General features: G+C 37.3%; 1 protein-coding gene across 3 annotated transcripts in view; it reads right to left on the minus strand.

Moving 5' to 3' along the window:
- The window catches only part of CLC-D (chloride channel D), a 386,191-nt gene that overhangs the window by 294,359 nt on the left and 70,885 nt on the right, over positions 1-20,947 (minus strand). For 2 of the 3 annotated variants that reach the window (XR_016262549.1, XM_089439577.1), the window contains exons 3-5: positions 6,725-6,946; positions 6,568-6,614; positions 6,323-6,421 (exon numbers count right to left, since the gene is read on the minus strand). Coding sequence is in view for 2 of the 3 variants with exons in the window: in XM_089439577.1 (XP_089295703.1) it covers positions 6,323-6,421; positions 6,568-6,614; positions 6,725-6,946 (368 nt within the window). In the remaining variant the exon portion in view is untranslated. The remainder of the gene's footprint in view (positions 1-6,322; positions 6,422-6,567; positions 6,615-6,724; positions 6,947-20,947) is intronic. The other variant, XM_089439578.1, reaches the window with a different exon arrangement.

The raw sequence follows: 20,947 nt of genomic DNA on the forward strand, positions 1-20,947 counted from the left end.
CTTTAGATATTAAAAAAATTGGGAAAAAATAAATCTTTTGTATTTGTCGATTTTTTTCCCGATTTTTACAGTTTTTTCCAATTTCAGACCCTCGTCGATTTAATTCCAATCACGATGTTCACAACATTGGTCAAAGGCACCAACCAAAATCATGGTGACTGGTTGATGCTAATGATTTACCATGTGTCACAGTTGTTGATCGGATTATGGTAACTGGATGATGTCGTTGATTTACCAAGTGTCACAGTTGTTGACCAAATTATGGTAACTAGATGATGTTGTTGATTTACCATGTGTCACAATTGATGACCAAATTATGGTAATTGGTTGATATTATTGATTTACCATGTGTCACAGTTGTTGTCCAAATCATTGTAATTAGATGATGCTAATATTGATGATGGTTTGTTATAACCTTTTCTTAGAGAAATTTGTCAACATGAGAACATCTAGATATTCATTATGAATACCTCCCTAGCTAAGACGGAATGTTGAATTTCGTAGCTATGGTCAGTGTTCATAATTAATATTTTTAGCCCTTGATGTATTTGTAATAATAAAAGTAAAGCATGTTCTTCATTCAATTGTCAAAAGAAAAATTTTAAGGCACATATAGATTACAAAAAAATAAAAATTAAAAAATTAAAAATCAAAAATAAAAAATAAAAAATTGAACTTTGATGTTTCAGCTCCAAGAAAGCCAAGTCATCCCTCCTCCTAGTCAAGTTGGCCCAATCAAAGGGACATCCATTTGGCATCACAAGATGACTATATATACCATCATTTCGTACTCCTCTCAAGCAAGCAACTCGAACTTTCTAAGGCAAATAAGAAGGATGAATCTAAGGCTTATACAAGGACAAATATGAGGCTCACTCAAGGACAAATCTGTGGCTTAATATAGGCCAAATTTCTGAGATGGTGCAAGATCGAAATTTTTGAGATGTAGGACTAAACTTCTGAGAAAGTGCAAGACCAAACTTTTGAGATATGTCAAAGCAACAGGTCCGAGTTTCTTGCCCTAGTAGACCTAACCAAACCGAATTCAATGCGCAAGCTTATGACTTAACTAGGAGGCAAGTGGACCAGGTTTGACCAAGTCTCTTTGTTGGTCAGTTTGACCTTGTGAATGACTAGAAGATTTAGGTGTGTCTCTTGTTGAACTAAAGAATTTCTTTAAGGAAAAGATTGTTGGGTATTTCCCCCACGTGGGTTTTCCCAGGGTAAATTCTTGTGTTCATGGTTTGGTTGTCTCTTCATGATCCTATTGTCATATATATTGTATTGTTGATGTCATTTGTGTAATTGCTTGATGATGGATAAGAATACGTAAAAGGAATTAAAACATTAGAAGTAATTATTAGTTTATAAAACCCTATGGAAAATCAACAAATAAAAGAAGACTCCAAAACTCAAACTCGGATCCCTTCGGCACACTTCTCAAGCAAAGATGGATGGATACCTATCTCTCTATTGACCAAACTTATGCTTGGAAGTAAATTTTATTTATGCAAATGCACTAGATGATGATATGAAGTTAGACTTGAGGATTAGAAACACTTGTGTCGCAAAAGCCCTCAATCACCAAAATGAAATGTTCACTTTACTGGATGAAGACTTAAAATTAAACCCTTGAAAATATTACAATTAAACCACAAGCCTATTTCAAATCTTTTTGATACAATTATAGCTCAAAGAGAACAAAAACTTCTTTGCAATTTCATATCAATGTCAACAGATGCTCAAAAAATACTCAACTTGGGAAAAAAAGATATGCAATTTATTACAATTCCACGACAGAGTACTTTAACGATTACTTGAAAATGTTCGCAAAATATCTAAATCAATTCACAATCTTAGAATTAAAATTATTTATGCTTAGTGACCCAAATCTAGGAAAATTTACCACTTTCCTCTAGTCAATCTTTACATATAATTAAAAAGATTCAAGTGTGTTTGACTATGGAAAAGTTAAAATGCTTAATACCACAAAAGTTTTCTTTTAGAAAGTTTACCCTTAACACAAAAAGACACCAAGAAGGAACTTTAGATTAACACTTTAATTATTCCTAAGGGAAAATTCTTCGATGTGCTAAGTTTTATGAAACAAGTTGATGTGGCCAATGATCAATTAAGATTTTTTTGTTATGTGACCAAAGTAAAACAAATAAAAAGGATTTAAAAAAAAATTAATGGGCCAAAGGCCACATAAAAAAATTTAAAATCTTTTAATGTGAAAAATTATCTTTTGATTTCATTTTTTCAAAGTCTCAAAGTCACATTTAAATTTTTTATTTTTTAGGGTTTTGGTTTTATTTTTTATTTTCAAGCAAAAAATACAAAATCAAAATCAAAAAATCAAAAATCAAAAATCAAAACAAATAAAAATGAAATGTAAACAAAACAAAAACAACCAAAAAATATCGAATTGTATAACACCAAACCCTAACCAAAGGCTTAAAACAAAGATAAAAATAAAAAAAACAAAGGGAAGTCGAATGAATTTGTTTGGGCTTTGCAGGTTCAACGGCAACAAAGGATAGAGTTCGAGGGGCAAGGAATGCAGCGATTGTTTGTCGTTCGATGGAGCGATGGTAGCACGCAGGTATGGCAGCGGAAGGGATGAGGAGTGGATTGACGGCGGAATGGAGAGAAAGTCGGGGGAGCTTTGGCAGTGAACGATAGAGAGGGCAAAGTCTCGACGGAGAAGGATGGAGTAGGGACTGCGAGAGGGAGAGGAAAGAACGCAGGTAGCGAGGACGCAGAGGGGAAATGCAACAATGGAGAAGGGATGCTGCGAAATGCGAGGAGGAAAGGAGACGCAGGTTAAGGAGCTCGAGGGAGATGAGGGTTTTTTGCAGGAAGGGAGGGGATTAGGCAGTGTTTGAGGGTCGCGAGGGTTGCGGACAGGAAGGGACGAGGGTAGCAGGTAGAAAGAGCGAGGGTTTGAAAGAGAAATGGGAACGCTTGGCAGCCAGCAAATAAAAACGTATGCAGAGGGAGATGGCAGCAATGGAGAAGTGGAGGAAAACGCAGAAGCAAGGAAGAAAGTTGCAACAACAACAAAAAATTGAATTTTTTCAGCAACCCCAAAACGCAGACAAAATAAAAATTAAAAATTAAAAAATAAATAAATAATCGAAATTTTATGGAGGGGCAAAACGCAGCAAAAAGGAGGCTCAATTCAGTAGCAGACAGAAAATTGGTAGCCAAAAAAAACCTACGAAAATTTTCCAGAAATTTCTACTTAAACTGATATATTCTTCTGCTTAAAATTTCCTTTCCAAAACTTATGAATACTTCAGAAAATTTGAAACCCTTCAGACTGTAAAATCCTTTGAAGAATATCTCTGCAAAAATGGTATTGAGGCCAAATCTTACCCTCCAGGGCCTAGATCTGGCTTCAAATCAAACTTTTCTTTCAGATCTGCAACCTGTGCCTGAAAACAAAAACACCCAGAACCTAGATATACAAAAAAATAAAAATAAAACCCTAGAAACCTAAGTCAGAAAACCAAAAAATTATAGATCTATGCACAAGAATGGTAGATCTATCAGATCTGAGGAGTATGAGTCCAACTCCGCTCTCAGATCTAATAATCTAAGGCTCTCAACAGCTAGATCTATCAATTTCCCACACAAAAATTAATTTTTTTAATTTTTTAAAGGAGGTGCTTAGCTCAAAACCCTTTGTATATCACCACTAAAAATCTTATGATAAGCCCGGAGCTACTTTAGATGGGCTCTTCAGAAAACACAGATCGGGAGTTGGCTGGTCCAACTGAAAACTTCCCCTAACGCTCGAGAATCCAAAATCAAAATTTTCCTGCAAAACTCAATCCAACCATCAAAATAAATCAAGAAAATGATAGTAAAATTCATATAAATAGAGATACCTTATAATTTAAACCCCAACGACTGAGCAAGATACCTATACTCAAATCACTCTTCAGAAGCTATCATCAATGGCTTAAAAGAAATTATGCATGAAAACAACACATCTTACAGTATTCCCATGAAGAGTAACACCAACGAAATTTAACCCCAAAGTCTTTCTTTATTATCTAGAAAAAAATTACACGAGCTTTTTGCTTAGCACACGACTCAGAGATCGAATGGATCCACTGACAAATGACTTCCTATTTAAAGATAAATCCTCCAATGGCTAGTTCAAGTGATACTCGTCAAAGCAATCTCAACCGTTGATGAGGATTAAAATTTCTTTTAATCTCATCCGTCGAAATATTAAATTCTTGAGGAAATTCGAATTTTTCAATTAAATGTATTTTAATTAACTCAAAAATAAAAAATTTGAGTTAATTTCCCAAGAAAATTGACTTTGACTTAACCCCCAGGAACCAAAGGCTTAAAATTTAGCAAAATAATTAATTTACCTTAGTCTCTGGGCCTCTTAAAATTTGATTTTTAAGGATCAATGAATTTTGCCTTTGGAGAATTTAAATTTACCTAGGACCTAGAATTAATTAAATTTTTGGCTTAGGATTTTAATCAATTTTTTACCAAAAAAATTAATTAATTAATCTATGATGGGATAAATTATTTTTCCAACCCTCAAGACACTTTACATCATGATTTTCATATTTTTTACATCAAAGGGGGAAAACCAATTTGTAATAGACCCTCGCAGACTACCCATTTTTGCGACACAGATATAATCCAGCAGACCAAGCAATTTGTAATAAAATAATCTAACCAAATAGTTAGCATTATTTCTAAATCACTTTTACATAAACTCGATCTAGAACACTAGGACTCGCCTAAGATCCCAGCGACAAAATCCATTCCGGCTTTAGGGTAAGACTGAAGGAAAACTCTACCGACCATCCGAGAATGATCGGTGAGACAAAAAAACCTCCCAGAATGTAGATCGTCACTAGAAAAGTAGGGTTACCTAGGTCGTTACATACATGACACAGATCTGCTGAGATTATTTACATCATATACTTGCAGAATGGATTTACATTATAATATCTTGTAAATCAGGTTGATGATGATCGCTGAACGGCACGGACACATCGATCAGGCGCTATCCCTTTTGCAAAAAAATGGAGTGCACTGCTATGGGTCGTTGACACGTAGTAGTCAACAAGGCCAATGCACAAGGAAACACTTCCTTGGTACCAATTTTCTCAACAGGAATTTGATTGTGTTGTCAAGCATTTTCAAGGAAAGGTCAGACTTGTTGATTCACTTCTCATGACTCACTCTCATCAAATATTGAAGCTCACATCAGTAGACAAATTACAAATATTGGAACTCACATGTTCAAACAATGGGATTTTCCAGATTCCCAACATCTAGATTTGATGGTTTTTCAGGGCTATGTTCATCAAAGCTCAGTTCAGAAGTTTCAAAGTGAAGTTTGAAATGATACCAATCTATGCACTAATTCATGTTGCCTTGCTAGCATAATTATTTGGACTTATGACTGATGGGGGGATTGTTAGCCTATGAGTCCCTATACAATCACGAAGTCCTAGATCACCTCTTTATGAGTTATGTTCCTTGTCCTTAATGAAGTGCCATCCTTATCTATTAATGAGCTATCAATGTTGTCACTATTCATTTCACGAGGTGATTGCATCCATGTACTATATATATTGATATCATTGGATATATTGTAGAGATAGATGGCTAAAGCCTTTTCCACCAATCTTCTCACTGCATAGTTTAACAGGACGGTGAGTACACCATTCATCACTTCGCCATTATACACTTTGGTTTCTTTTATCATATTGCTTTGTTACTATTTTACTTATGGATGCCTCGTGGGTGCACTAACACTCCCTTGCTTTGTCTATTCCTGTAGCCTCCAGTAAGGAAATTCATATACTTTTATTTCTTGGTATAAAAATTGGGCTTCATCTCTCCAGAAATGGACAGCAATGCTTCTTCCAGTATTTACAAACCAGACCTATATACTCTTCACCTCTTTATTAACATATTGCTATCCACAGAAAATTTTGAAATAAACTGTTTAAGGGAAATTCTTGAGAATTGTTACACAACTGCAGCCAAATTTTAAGCACCATCTTATGAGGGGATACTGCTATCGATCAGTATTGTCCAAGGTAAAAAAGCATGAAAGGACTCTAGAAAGATAAAGGTTTTGTGCATCAAATCCAAATATGCAGATAGACAGTTAGTTATTTTCATAAATACTATCAATCTATTTCCTTCTTGACATGTAAACGCTTTTTGAGGCATTTAAGCCAAATATGCAAAAGGATATTTTAGTTCTTTTTATAAAAACAATCAATCTATTTCCTTCTTGATACTTAAATGGCTTCTTCAGTCTTACTTGTCCAATAAGAGAAGCAATACATGCTCCTGTGTGAACAAGAGGCCCTTCTTTTCCAAGTGCCAAACCACCTCCCACTGAACCAATGCTGCCAAAAATCTGCTATATGATTATAAAACAAATAAATATGCTAACACAAAATGAACACCCTAAAGAAAATGCCCATCCTGATCATTTTCCATAAGATTTGATATTTATTTGCAAGAGAAAATGGATAAGCATCATTGTTTGAAGTTTGAACAAACCTTTCCAATCAATGTCCTGAACAGAAGAATTCCAGGTGTATCAATACCTGCATTGCAACTTTGCTCCTTCAATTCAAATTTGATAAAATGACATCTACAAGTAGCATATGACACCATTATCACCATCTGCCACCATGTAAAACGACAAACAAATTACCATTCAAGTAGCCCTTAATTTCAGGGATGCCAGAGCCTGCTGCTGCAGGTGCAAAATGTGTCACAATGAACACCGAAGAAAACACCAAAGCTAAGTTGAACAACATGTAAACCAAGAAGCCAGCAAAGTAGGAATGTTTTATGATAGCAAATGTGGCAGCAAATTTCCATCCAGCAAAATTCTCCACAGCAATGTTGATAAAAAATGCTGACAACCCTGTACCTGGAAATATCCCAAAAACAAGAGCATTATTTCAATTCGGCAATGATCCCAAGCCATGTTGGCCAAATAGACTTAGAAGATAGCACTATGAAGGCACTTTAGTCCTAATTGCCAAACTATTAAGCAGTAATCTGTTTTGTCAGAAATAGATAAACGGAGTATAGATATAGATTGAAACGCCAAGAAAATCTATTCAAATTCTAAGAAATTCTAGTTAATGGGTACCTTTCTTGCGTAAAAGGGTGAATTTATTAGCAAATAAATATTATTACAGTTTATATCATTGGCAGAGCCTGATACTGGTGTGAAAGAGTCAAGCCTTTCGATCTGTTTTTAAATTGACTCAAGATCACCTTCTATAGGAAGTCAAATACAGCATTCCTTCTTTATTTCTAGGCACATAGTATCTCAATAAAAAAATCAATGACAACAACACTGAATTTCTAGAATGAATGTCTGGCTAAGATTTGTTTGTTTGAGGCAATGGCAAGCATTCCATTTAATCTATTAGCTCAATCACACTGTCAGATTCAAAATATATTGTTCATTGGCACAAGAAGTTGAAAAAACACATTGTCAATCTTAAATTCGCTCCACCAATTCACTAATATGCATCATAGAAGATAAAGTTCTGCTTCCAATATGCATAGTTAGAATGAAAGAGTGCTTAACAAACACCTTGAGACTTCAAGATAAGAACCTTTGGTGCCATGCTGACAAAAACAGGATAGCACTGGAGCACACAACAAACTGATTAATTGTTGAGAAATCTAGAGGCAGCAAGTGTAGGAGATTTCTCTTACTTATGATAACTGTTTGTGATGTATTTTTACTTCTTTAGATTAGCTTCTTCTTTTCCTTGATTGTTATTAGTATTTTCTTCATCAAACATCCACCAAGCCATGAAGAACAAGAAGACAAAGGACACAAGATATAGGCAATCAGCCAAGGCCAAAGCCTCTCCAATCTTGAGAGGAAAACCCACAGAATTCTTCTTCTTATAGATTCTTCAATTGATGAATTCCAAGACCAAGACCCTTAACCAAGAACATCTCCAAGACCAAGTCACAATGCTTCCTTAGAACAGCTCTTCTTCTTCTTCAAGTCAATGATGGTCAAACTGACTTTTATGCCACTGTTCTTCGCTGCCCTTGAATTTCGACCTCTTATCACAGACCTGCAATCTTCGGCCTACCTGTAACTTCAAAGATGCCACACGTGTGAGCTGATGGGGCAGATTTATATGTTTTATCTCCTTCGCTAGGCTTTCACTTCAGCTAGTGATAACACTCCTTCCTTGACCTTTATCTCGGCTTCTTCAAAGTCTGCAAAAACCCTACTGCAGAAACCCTAGCTGCAGTCACATGTGTGAGTGGAGGGACCCAAAAACAATACAAGAAGACTTCGATCTTCTTCTCCTTCTCTTCGCTACTTAAGAGGCTTTCTTCCTTCCTTTCTCGCACTTCTTTCTTCTTCGTGGATGCTTGATTGATGATCCTTCAAGTGAGGCCGAGTCATTTTTTATATAGTCTTCACACCCATGAAATTAAGCTGACTTGTCATCATGTCTAGGCCGACATCTCCTTCTAGAGAGGTCTATAGCTTCTTTTGAAGGCCGACTTGTCGAGCACTTGTGACAAGGTCTTTGGAGGGTCTTTTTACTCTTATAATGACTCAAATAAATTTCTTTACAATATGTAACATCACCAAAATGGGTCTTTCATACATGACAATGACCTAGAAGCTCTCAACAGGAGCTTGACCTATAAAAGTAAATTTCCTTGAGCATGAAACCCGTGTCTCAAGATCAACAATAATAAACTTATTTTTCTTATTACATCAAATACACAAAATCATGATTACATATGTCATTATGAAGACCGAACCTAGTTACATATTTCAACATTAATTCCCTTTAAAAAACAAAAGGAAAGATAATCTGCAGACATGGAAGAGCACCACAGGATGGAAACTGTAGAAGGCCAATAAGTTGGCATGTTTGAAAATTGGAAGGGTGTGAAACCCATGAATGTCCACAAAACAAAAAGAATGCTAACACAGATTGATTACAGTCAAGCGATTGGGAACAGATTCTCAGGTCTTCTCTTTGTTACAAGCATGGTGGTAAGTGAGGACTTCCTATAGTTCCGTGGGAAGATTGCATTGTGACTAAGAGGAAGGTGGGCTTGGCCTTATTGATGTTGTGATGCAGGATCATATTTTGACCATGAAAGGGATAGTCACATTGCCTTGAAGGATATGTCCCATTGCAAACTCTCTTGCATCATCAGTTTCAGTCTCCGTAACATGTACTCTTGATGCAAGGCCCTTTTGGGTTGTGTGACATTATCTCAGCTCTTTGAGGTGTCCGGACTTCAGATGAGTCATTGGTTGAAGCATGTGGCACGTCTGCCGATTTGTCACACCTTTGGCCAAAAGGGAATTTCTTTGGGAATCATGCTAGATGGAATTTGGTGTGGCAACCTATTTAGAGCTGGCTGAATCAAGGGCAGTGTATTTCCAAGTGTCCCAGATTTCAGGCTCATAGGCTGAGTAAGAAAGTGGTCTTCCTTTGGAGGGATCTTTGGGACTTTTAATCCAAGGATTGGAAAGAAAGGAGAGAGTTAGCCCATCAGAGGACTCTTCTATCCTCCAATCAGCTGACTGTCAAAGAGGGTTTGCTCCATCCTGAATATTGATATGCAGGGACCTTTTTGGAGAGATTGGGGGTGGAGATTTGGGACACCACTTCGGCAGTGCGATTCCAAGAAGCTTCACTCTCTTCTGCATTGGATGCACCAGTTATCTTGTGTTGAATGCCAAATGGATGTTCTCTGACCCTGAGATTAGAAGGGATCCATCAGTTGCAAAGCCTTTGGTCACTCAACTAAGCTACATGCTCTGATTCTTTGTATGGTTAGTAGTTTCCCAGGGGCTGCCCTCCAAAGCCTGTATTGCCAAAAGCAGGTTGGCAGATGGCTTGTGCCCTTGTTGCAACCACTCAAAGACCTTGAAGCATCTTTTATGGAAGTGCAAGTTTGCTCGATCTTGCTGGTGGTTTGCACAGGATTAAGATTCAGTGCTGCTTTGTGGACAACTTCAATGGCATGCACCTCTTCTTGGTGACTCAAGGTTTTCTTGCTTTTATCTCACTTCTGAGGAAGTTGGGAATACCTTCGAATTACAGCTTTGTTTACAATCTGGAAACGACAACACAAATACGCCTTCTCTAATGAGGTAAGTTTAGACTGATCCTTTGACACTCTTGGCGAGAAGATGTATGCAATTGTCTAACAAAGGCTGCCTCCTGATTAAGGATGCCAAAGAGTTGAATCCCTTAGCATATTCTGATTTTAATGCTGCACTGGTAGTTATTGGGAAATGGATGTGAGATATCATTGTATATATGCTTATATTTTATTTTTTGCATCTATCTCGAAAATATTCCCCTGTAATATAAGACGTATTTTTCCAAAAAAAATATGATTATAGACCCACCAGCTGCAGCTCACACAGAAGAAATTTAATGTTAAATATGTGTGGTCATCATCAACAGCGAATCTTCAGACAACTTAGTATTTACTATTTAGTAAGGTTTCAGATGGTTCAAACGTTGAATCTGGTCCGTTTTCCTAATCCGAATCCAATCAAATTTGAGGCTGCAAAATGGTCTTACTAGTGAATCAGTGATGCTTGGTGTCTTCTAATATTGGTCGAAAGAGTCTTATGTGACATAGTTACAACTTACAAAAGATGCCTGCCATTTGTTGCTTGGTGGACCGTAGCAGTTTGACAGGAAAATGTTGCAAGATGGATAAGCCAACAGATATGATGTGCAAATCGATGGCACGAGGTACCTCTTCAAGCCCTGAAGGGAAGAACACAGACAATGTATGTCTACCTTCTTGGTAGTGCTTTTGGGTAGGAAGGAGTTCCAGCAAGTTGTGCAGGAGAAAGGAGTGTGCCAACTGACGTTTCCAAACAAGGATAAACCTTAAAGCTGTGGACAAACAAGGTGTGCCAGCAATATGTAGAAGCTCTGCAGGATTATGTAGAATTTGCACCTGCAGAGATACCAGCGAGTTTACCACCCGAGCAATGGATTACAGACCACTTTTATTTGATTCTAAGATCAAAACGTTCGACTGAGGTGACATACAGATCAAGTCTTCAAAAGAATAAGGAGATTAAACGGAGATCAAGTTATTGTTGTCTAGAGAATTCATCAAGAAAAAGCATGAGTCTGGGTGAGATGCCAGCTACTTCGGCACTGTTGCTGCAAAACCTAACTACATAGGGCCAGACCTTAAGGCAACATAAGAAAGGGTTGTCATTGTCACCTCAGCAACCTTTCTCCTGCTCTTTAGTGGTTTTTGACCACAAGGGAGGCTTCCCTAAATCACCTAAAGGATATTTTGATGTTATGGTTCAAGGCGATGGATAAAAAGTGTACCAAATGGGATAAAGTACCGGCAAAGCCTAGATCTTATTCATTTGATCTAAAGCAAGGACACTGGACTCATCTAGCTTAATCAGTTGATCAATTCTTTTACATTGGTTTTGGTTCTCAAGCACTGTAAGATGGGAAATTGCAAATGCATTGGGAGCTTTGCTTCCAACCCATATACCAGCTCAAAGGGGCTCCTTCGTGTAAATGCTTTAACAGTCATGTGATAAGCCCAAACAGCATATTTGATTTTGCTATCCCAACTCTTCTTATTATCCCTGTTGACCATGTACATGTCAACAGTCCAAAAAGCAGAGTACAAAGCAGTGGAATAAATTTTTGAGTCAATATCATCATTGTAGTTCCCAATTCTACTTTTATATTGTAAAAATGATTCTAGTATGACTATTAAGCCATGTAACAACACCTAGGTAAGCCTATGGATTTTGTGAAAGGGCTTCACTCTATGGAGTTTTTAACCTCCCCAATTATTTGTATTTGTAAACACGGATAATTGGCAGAGTTTTTCTCCAAGATATACTCCAAAGTTAGGGTGAAATTCGTTGATAAGGTCTTAGGTGAGTCCTAGTGTTCTAGAGTCTGTATTTTATCATACTACATCATGTGTCTTGTGTCGTAGAATTTGGTTAGGTCTTAAGAGGTCTATGTTCATGTGTAATTTCCCCTTCTAAGGGTTGATTTTTTAATATTTTGATGTAAAAGTGTGTTTAGAAATATTTTTGGTGAATGGTTCCTCATAATTAGAACACCATTACCAAAATATTTTTTAGATACCCTTAGAGGGTGGAAAAATATTTAATCCCCTCTTGAGTCTTTTGATTTTAATTTCTGGCAAAAATAAAAATAAAATTAACCAAAAATTATCAAAATAAAATAAAGGAAAAATAATTACCCTCCAAGTGGAAAATTCATCAAAAATTATTCGAGGCTATTTTCAAAAGAAAAAATTCAAGTCAAAAATAGAATGTCTCATTTCCAAGGTAGAAGGACACAATCCAGAAATTCGTTGGGCTAGAGAAGACTATTTCTAGCAAATCGAAATTTTTTTGGACCAAGAAATTTAATATTTTGCACAAGTAATGACAATTATATTTTTTGAACATCCTCCATTGTCTAGAAGTCAAAGCTTGATCCCTCCAGCACAGTGAACAAGGAAAATCAAAAAAATTTGGAGATTTGTGCTAGCTAATCAAGGGATCGAATTTTTTCCACAAGGATCAGGCCATGGATCAATGCAACTAGTCGTTATTTCCAATAAGAGGGGTTGATCCCTCTCATTTTCTGTATAAGGAAGCTTTCTAGCTCCTCATTGTAACTTCAATCTGATGAAAAAATTGTACTGAGCTAAGCTTTGCCGGAATATTTTTTTTTAAATAATTTAGTGTTTCAATTCAAGTTGTCTCTCTTGATGATTTATGGTATGTGTTGAATGGGTTTAATGCTCTAATTTTGTTCTTTAACTGAAGATTACTGTTTCATAGTCAGTGATTGGATTATCTATTAGCATAGGTATCTTGCTTTAGGTATTGGGCTAGAGTAAACACATTGAAGTTGGTAGATCTAGCAGGTATCTCTAGATCTCTAGTCTATTTGTGTGAATCGAACCCCTTTGAAACTAATAATCTATATTTCAAGTGTGTAGAGATTTTCAAGTGATTCAGCCCTTGGGCAAGCCCCAAGTTCATGGACTTTAAGGTGACCTCACCTTGTTTGGACTCTAATCTTATCTAATGATCTATTGTCCAGGGTTTGGGTTTGTACATCAAAATACAAATTATTTCTATCAATTATTTTCAAAATCTGCTTTGGCTTAAAGGATTTATTTGCTAACTAGAGCTCGATTTAATTGTGAATAGTGTAAATACTTTGTAAATTATTTTGTGAATATTTTTCGAACCCTTGTATATTATTTTTCTTATTTTGTACATAATATTTTGGGTTTTATTTCAGAATTTTCTAGATCTTATGGCTTGGCTTTATTTATTTTGTTTGCAAGTTCCATTAGCTCAAGGATTCAAAGACAAATCTGAAGTTAGAAGCTTGAGACCCTCACCTAGCCTAGATGGTTAGAGTTTGGGCCTATATTCACCTAAGGAGGACGAGTCTAGCATCTTGGGGGGGTGCATTCAACCAAGGAGCGCTGATCTAGGGTCTAGAGATGAAGATCTAGAAGACCCAAGTGCCGAAATTCCAACGCCTAACCTTTTTTTGGATGTTGTTTGCCTTAGATGGCTTGTTTGTTGCATAAACTGGGGTTTTCTTAAGTATTTAACTTATGAAGTGATTTTGCAAGTAGTCTCCTTAAGGTTAAGGTCATTTTTAGACTTGAAAGAGACAAATTTTGCTTGCAGGAGGTGGCAACAAGGGTTTGGAGTGGTTTCTCATTGTATTTTTGTCATTGATCCATGAAAGTTTGAGTTTATTGGCTAATTATTGGTTTTGCAGGCTCATTATCTATTGAGAAAGGGTTTTGAAGGCTTATTATTCCACTTCACCATCATTCTAGCCATTTGAGGGCTAGCCGCTAGCCTTAGGGTTGCCTTCTAGCCTTACTACTAGCATAAGAAGGGCTTAAAGCCCTAGCCGCATGCTCTATAAGGACTGAATCACCTTTTGATTAGGGTTTTGAGACTAACAATTGGTTTTGCAAAAGTTTGAAGAGCGCTCACACTTGCTCTAAGGCCAAAAGTCTCATTTTTGGAGCCTATACTTTCCCTATTTGCTCAATTGTCCTAGCCACAAGCCTAGGAGGTCATTTTAAGCCTAGCTATGTGATTTTTAAGGGTAAATTCATTGTGTTTTCAGACTAACATTGGTGGTTGCAGGTCTTGGAGGCCTTACATTGCTTATTCAAAATCAAAACAACCTTTTAGTGCCACAAACTTGTCAAACTAACCATTGAAGGAAGGCCACTTGGCCTCAAGGGTTTGGTCTCTCACCTTTTCCTCTCTTCTCTTAACTGTCATAATATATCAGATCTAAAGCTAATCTCGACAGTGGCATAGTCAATGAATAATTACCTTAAGCCTAAAAACACTCTCCAAAAAGCTCAAGAACATAAGAGATTAACACTCATTACCTAAAGGCTTAATCATTATTGTGTTTGCTAGCTTCTCTTGTCAATTTTGGGATTGTTTTCGTACTAATAACTTGTTGATCTGATTTGCAAAAGTTTGGTGCATTCCTCAAGTGATCTCATCATTGGTTAATTAGTTTCATATGTCTTGCATCTTGTCGTAAGTATATCTAATCATTTCACTAACTTCTCCCATTGTTAGTAAATTGCATTTGCATTGCTAGTTGCATACATTGCATATCATTGTAAGCAATCTCTTCTTGTGCTTGTCGTTATTGGCACTTATTATTATTTTTCAGATCATCTATTGTGTCTCATTGGCTTATGATCTAAGGGATAAGAAGAAATTGCTCTCATTAGTGCTCTACAATTGTTCTTGTGCCTAATTCTTAAGTAACATTAACATAAGAGGACTTAAATGAGATCTTATTGACACATTAATAAGCTCTAATAAGCTCTTGAGTAATTGGTATTACTAAATCTTGATTCATTGGTGTAAGGCCAAGAGGTAACTCATCAAAGCGAATTGTGATTTTGCATTGAGATTGATCACAGATATATAGATGGAGAGACAGACTCTTGGTTTCATCTCCCAATGTCTCTTCAACTTCTAATTCTCCTTATTTACAATATTTACATGGATTCACCTCATCCCAAAGATTAGGTGTCCACTGTCAACATCCCCCCCCCCCCACTCCCCCAATCTGAAGGGATGTTGGTGAGTCCAAGCATCATTCTGAATCTTTCAAACTTTTCTCTTCCAAGCGCTGTGGTGAAGATGTCTGCAATTTGCTCATTTATGGAACAATGACGTAGATGGATTGTCTTAGCCTCAACATGATGTCAAATCAGAAGGTATTTTGTATTGATGTGCTTTGTTCAATCATGGAACTTTGGGTTCTTGGCCAACTTTATTGCAGAAGTGTTGTCAATCATGGGAAGAGTTGAATGCACTTATTTCTCTTGCAAATCTTCCAAAATTTGCATGAGCCACACAATTTATTTTGTTGCTTCAGCTGTTGCCACATATTCTCCCTCAGTTGTGGAATATGTTGGGACTAATTATTTGCGTGACCTCTAGGAGACAGCTCCTGATCCAAGACTCATAACATAACCTGAAGTAGATACCCCATTTTGTTTATCTCCATCGAAGTCTGAATCAGAGTATCCAATCAAGCTAAAGCTACCCACCTGTATATACTTAAGTCGAAAGGCTTGAGTTCCCTTCAAGTACTTTAGAACTCTTTTCGCAGTAGACCAATGTCCCTCACAAGGATTTTGCATAAACCTAGAGAGGATTCCAACAACAAATGAAATGTCTGGTCTGGTAGTAGTCAAGTAGTTGAGACTTCCTACAAGTTGTCCTTACTTTGTTGCATTCTCAAATTCTTTTCCTTCAGTGGATGTGAGCTTTAAGTTCTGTTCCATTGGAGTAGTCAAAGGATTACACTCAGCCATGCCAAACATGTTCAACAAATCTCCAATGTACTTCTTCAGAGAGAGAAATATAAACTTTGGATGTTGAATTACTTCAATACCAAGATAGTAGTGAAAATAGCCCAAATTTGTCATTTCAAAACCTTACCTCAATTCCTTCTTTATGGATGCAATACAGCTCTCATTGTTCCCTGTCATCAAAACATCATCTACATACACCACAAGATATACAACTGTTTTGCCAACTTTCTTGACAAACAAAGTTGCATCATCAAGATCATAATGTTTGAAGTTGAGTTTCAGAAGATGCTCAATTAAATTCTCATACCAGGGTCGTGGAGCTTGCTTGGGGCCATACAAGGATTTTACAAGCTTGCATGTTTTATGTTCATGACCCTTCACAACAAATCCTTCTGGTTGGGACATAAAAACATTCTTTCATATATCCATTTAAGAGAGCAAGTTTTACATCCATTTGATGGACTTTCCAACCATTCTGTATTGCCAAGGCAAAGAGTGTCTAGATGGTAGCCCATTTTGTTGTGGGGGCAAAAGTCTTCTCATAGTTGACCCCTTCCTTTTGTGCAAAACCTTTTGCCACAAGCCTGGCTTTGTACTTGTCAAGTGAGGCATCAGCTTTATACTTGTTCTTGTAGACCCACTTGCAGCCTATTGGTTTGGTTCCCAATGGAGAATAAACCAGCTTCCAAGTGCCATTCTTTATCAAGGCATCATATTCTTTCTGCATCGCTTATTTCCATTCATCATGAGAAGCGGCTTCTTTGAAGGAAGTTGGTTCAAAATCTGTAGACAAATTCAGTGCCCAATCATAAGAAACAGCCATGTCAACAAGTGAATCAGCATCGTCTACATCACCCCATTTTGTCGGGTTGACCTTCTAGTCCCTGTCTTTCCAACCTCATCAGGATGAACACTTTCAAGTGTCTTTGTCAGCGATTTTGGAGGACCTTTCTGAGATTGCCCAGGCTACTCAGTTGACTGAGATGGGGCTGAATCAAGATTTAGTCTCCCAATTTTGTCAATCACATCACTCAAAGTATCATCAGTGGTTGGAGCTTCATGTGGGGGAGAGAGTACTTCAAAAGAAGATTCCACATATTGATCCAATATAGGAATCCCCCTTCAATATGTGGAATCTGATTATCAAACTCTTGGAAAGAATTTGCATGTCCGAATCCATCTAAGCGATCAAGTTGTCACTCAACAACATTGTCAGTCTTGGAAGATTCAAGAAATATCACATCTCTAAATATTATAAACTTTTTATTAACTTCATCATAGAGACGGTATGCTTTGGAGGTATTTGAGTACCCCAAGAAGATACATTTGCGACTCCTTGCATCGAGTTTGTTTCTTTGTTCCTTAGGTATCAAGGCATAACAGGTGGATACAAAACCCTGAGATGGCTCACCAAAGGAATATGGCCATACCACATTTCATAGGGAGTCTTGTTTTTTATAGCATTAGATGGACACCTATTCTTTATATACACAGCACATAGAACTGCACCAGCCCAAAACATCAGCTTAACATTCTTGAAAAACATCATGGAACGTACCATAGTTAAGATTGTCCTATTCATTCTTGCAGCTACTCTGTTCTATTGGGGATTATAAGGCACAATTGTTTGATGTTTGATCCCATGTTGGTGAAGATAGTTTTCAAATTCATTTGAAGTGTGTTTTTTTCCATTATCAGTGCGAATAGAACCAAGATGAGATCCTGCATCATTTTCAATCCATGCATGAAAATTCTTAATTGTTTCAAAAGCATCAGACTTGTTCTTCAATAAATAAACCCAACACATTTTGGTGTAGTCATCAATAAATGTCATCATATATTTATTACCATTTGTAGAAGGAACAGGCATTGGGCCACATAAATCTGAATGAATGAGTTCAAGTTTTCTATGTGCTCTGGAATGAGAATCATGAAAAGATTGTTTGTTATGCTTTCCTAAGATACAAGCATCACATTGCTTAAGTTTCCTAGGAATTGTAGGCAAACCAGTAACACCATTTTTCTTCAACAAACGAAGGTTGTCATAGTTCAAGTGTCCAAATCTAGCATGCCATAAAAGACTTGATGGAAATGTACCTTCATCATAGTGAGAATTGTATGAAAAGTTTTGTGCACGAGCAGAGGTACCTTGCAGCTTCAAAAGTATTTCTTCTTCTATCCCCGTCATGACAAGTGAGTGATCTGATGTTTTTTTGACCTCGACCTTGCCATCAAATATATGAATGGAGTGTCCTCGCTGGCAGATGTGGACCAAAGGTAGCATGTTTCTCCTCAACTCTGGGAGATATAGAACATCATGTAGAAGAAAGTTTGGAAGACCAGGCAGTTTGAGCTTGATGGTGCCAAGCCCTAATGGCTTGAGTTTTGACTTGTCTACAAAATATACTGCTCCATCAACATTGTCAGTGAATTCTTCAAAAAAATCTCTCCTAAAAGTCATGTGGCAAGTTGCTCCTGAATCAAGCAACCAATCATCTTTCCAAGAAGCAAGTGAAGCATTAAACAAGTCTTCAGTTACTCCATTGTTACAATGTGCCACAACATAGTGAGCGGATTTGGGTGCTTTACCTTTCCCTTTGTCATTGGTTTTACCTTTGCCTTCATTTCTTTCCTACTCAATTTTGTCCCAAGGAAACTTACATGTGGATGCATCATGTCCATCTCTATTGCATCGTATGCAATGAAGATCAGACTTTTCTCCTTGGAACTGTCTGCCCCCCTGCCTCTAAAATTCCTTCTTCCTCTTCCTCTTCGGCCACCTCTTCCTCTAGAAGAATCTTGTGCATGATTCTTCTCTCTATGTGCAAGACACATAGCTTCTTCAGAAGACTGAGGAGCTATCTTCTTCCCAAAAGCCTTCTCTCTCTCAGCAAACTTCTTCTCAAGGGAGTCAAAGGTAATCTCCTTGAGGTTTCCACTTGCTTGCAATGACTCAAGATAATGTGAATAAGTGGGATATAGTGCCTTGACATAAGCTATGAGAGGAATGTCTATTTCAACACCAGTGGTTTTTATATCATGCATAATGGATCTTACTTCTGATGCTAAAGCAAGAGGGTCATCATTTTTTAATTCAAGACTGAACAATTTAATCATCAATTGGACAACTTCAAGTTCAGAGTGTGAGTCATACAGTTCCTTCAACTTCTTTAAGGCTTCAAAAGCATTTGAAAATGGTGAAATATGGTGACTCACCTCTTCATTTACAAATGTTGCAATCAAGGCATAGGCCTTGTTGTTCTTATTTTCCCAAATGGCAATCTCCTTATCTGAAGTGGGCTTTGCAGGTGCATTATCTCCTTCTCCTTCACAAACTCCTCTCCACAACTCATTAAAAATGAGAGTGTGTTTTATCTTCCTTGACCATTCAGGATAGTTCTCTTTTCCAGAGAGAACTACTCCAACAATTGATATCAATGAATGCATTTTAAAATCTGTGTATTGTGTAAAAAATGTACTCTGCTTGCAATATATTGTGAAAAAATGCACTTCTGGTGGTAATTTCTATAAAAAATGCACTCTGATATATATAAATATATATATAAAACAAAGGTATTATTTGGGGAAGGGTTATATGGGGGACGTGTTGTATAGGGGAGGTGGCATATGGGGGAGGGGGTATATGGGGAGGTGTTATATGGCCGAGTATATTATAGAACAGGGTTATATGTTATACAACCGGGAGGTGGTTTACAATGGGTGGTATGGTGTGATGTCGCAAGACAGAGTCGGGTCATCCAAAGGGTGGTAATACCATTCAACGTATATGATCATGACCATTCAACGTAATTGTGATGATATATTATAGCAAAGAGATACAAGAGTCAACATACAAAATATGGACGGCGTGGAGGTGGATTCAATGTATGGTAACTGTGTGCGATGTTGTGGGGTTCAACGGGGATACCATTAAACGTAATGAAACACAAAGCAGCAGAGCCGATATATGGAATCTATATACAGTGACGGAGCATCGAGCCGTTCGCCAGTGTTTTGTTCTTGCTGTGGTATGGAGAGACGGTTTACGGGGCCAGTACTATGGTATATTAACTGTAGTATTGTGGTACATTAAGGGTGGTATCGAGGAGGTGGTTTGGAGTAGTATTCAACGTATTAAACGTAATTGTGGTATATTATAACTATCGGGCCACCACAACGTAATATAGTGAAATCACAAGGCATGCAGGATACCATTCAACATATGGTGGTTTGCAGGGATACTAAGTCGATACCAACGGCGTACATAACATACCATTCGTGCCACAGTCATAGCAGTGCCAAGGTCACAGTTGTTAGAGAATCAGAAAGGCAAAAAGATTTTCTTATTCTTGATAATTACTTGTGATCTTCTTGATTTGTTATTACGATTCTTTAAATCTTCTTTTTTGTAGTTCATTAAGCAATTACCAAAGCAATAGCACATAAAATTATGGACACCAGATGTAGGCACTATGCTAGGGAAAAACCCCCCTCGAGGGGAAAACCCAATGAAGAAAAATCTTCTTTTCAATAGTATTCTTTGAGACTCTTCACCCTAGACAAAGACTAGACCTTCCCTCCACACCAAGTCAGCCTCCCAGATCTTTGATCTCTTTCCAGCAACTTCGACTAGGCAACATCTTCCGGCATCAGGCAACTCCTGGCATCAGTGAAACTCGGAAGACCTTGATCTCCCAATCTAGGGCACAAAACAAAGAGAGAGAGGCACCAAAATTTCGTTTTTCTTCTTCTCCTTAGACTCCACCCAACTCGCACTTCCTTTGGCTTCCCAACTTCAGACTTCGCACTTCCCAACTTCCTTAGAGATATCGAACTTGCTTGAGATGATGTGTTCCAAATGAATTCGACTTGCTTCTATTTATAGGCTTCAAGGGAGGTCGAATTGATGTCCTTAGGCCGACTTGATCTCTTCTAGGCCGACTTGATGTGGAGGATACATAAATTACATTTGAATCAATACTTAACCTTTTTACATGAT

This window comes from Pinus tabuliformis, chromosome 9 (assembly GCF_031772625.1).
Source record: "Pinus tabuliformis cultivar Carrire ecotype Pingquan chromosome 9, CPIR1, whole genome shotgun sequence".
Lineage (NCBI taxonomy): Eukaryota > Viridiplantae > Streptophyta > Pinopsida > Pinales > Pinaceae > Pinus > Pinus tabuliformis.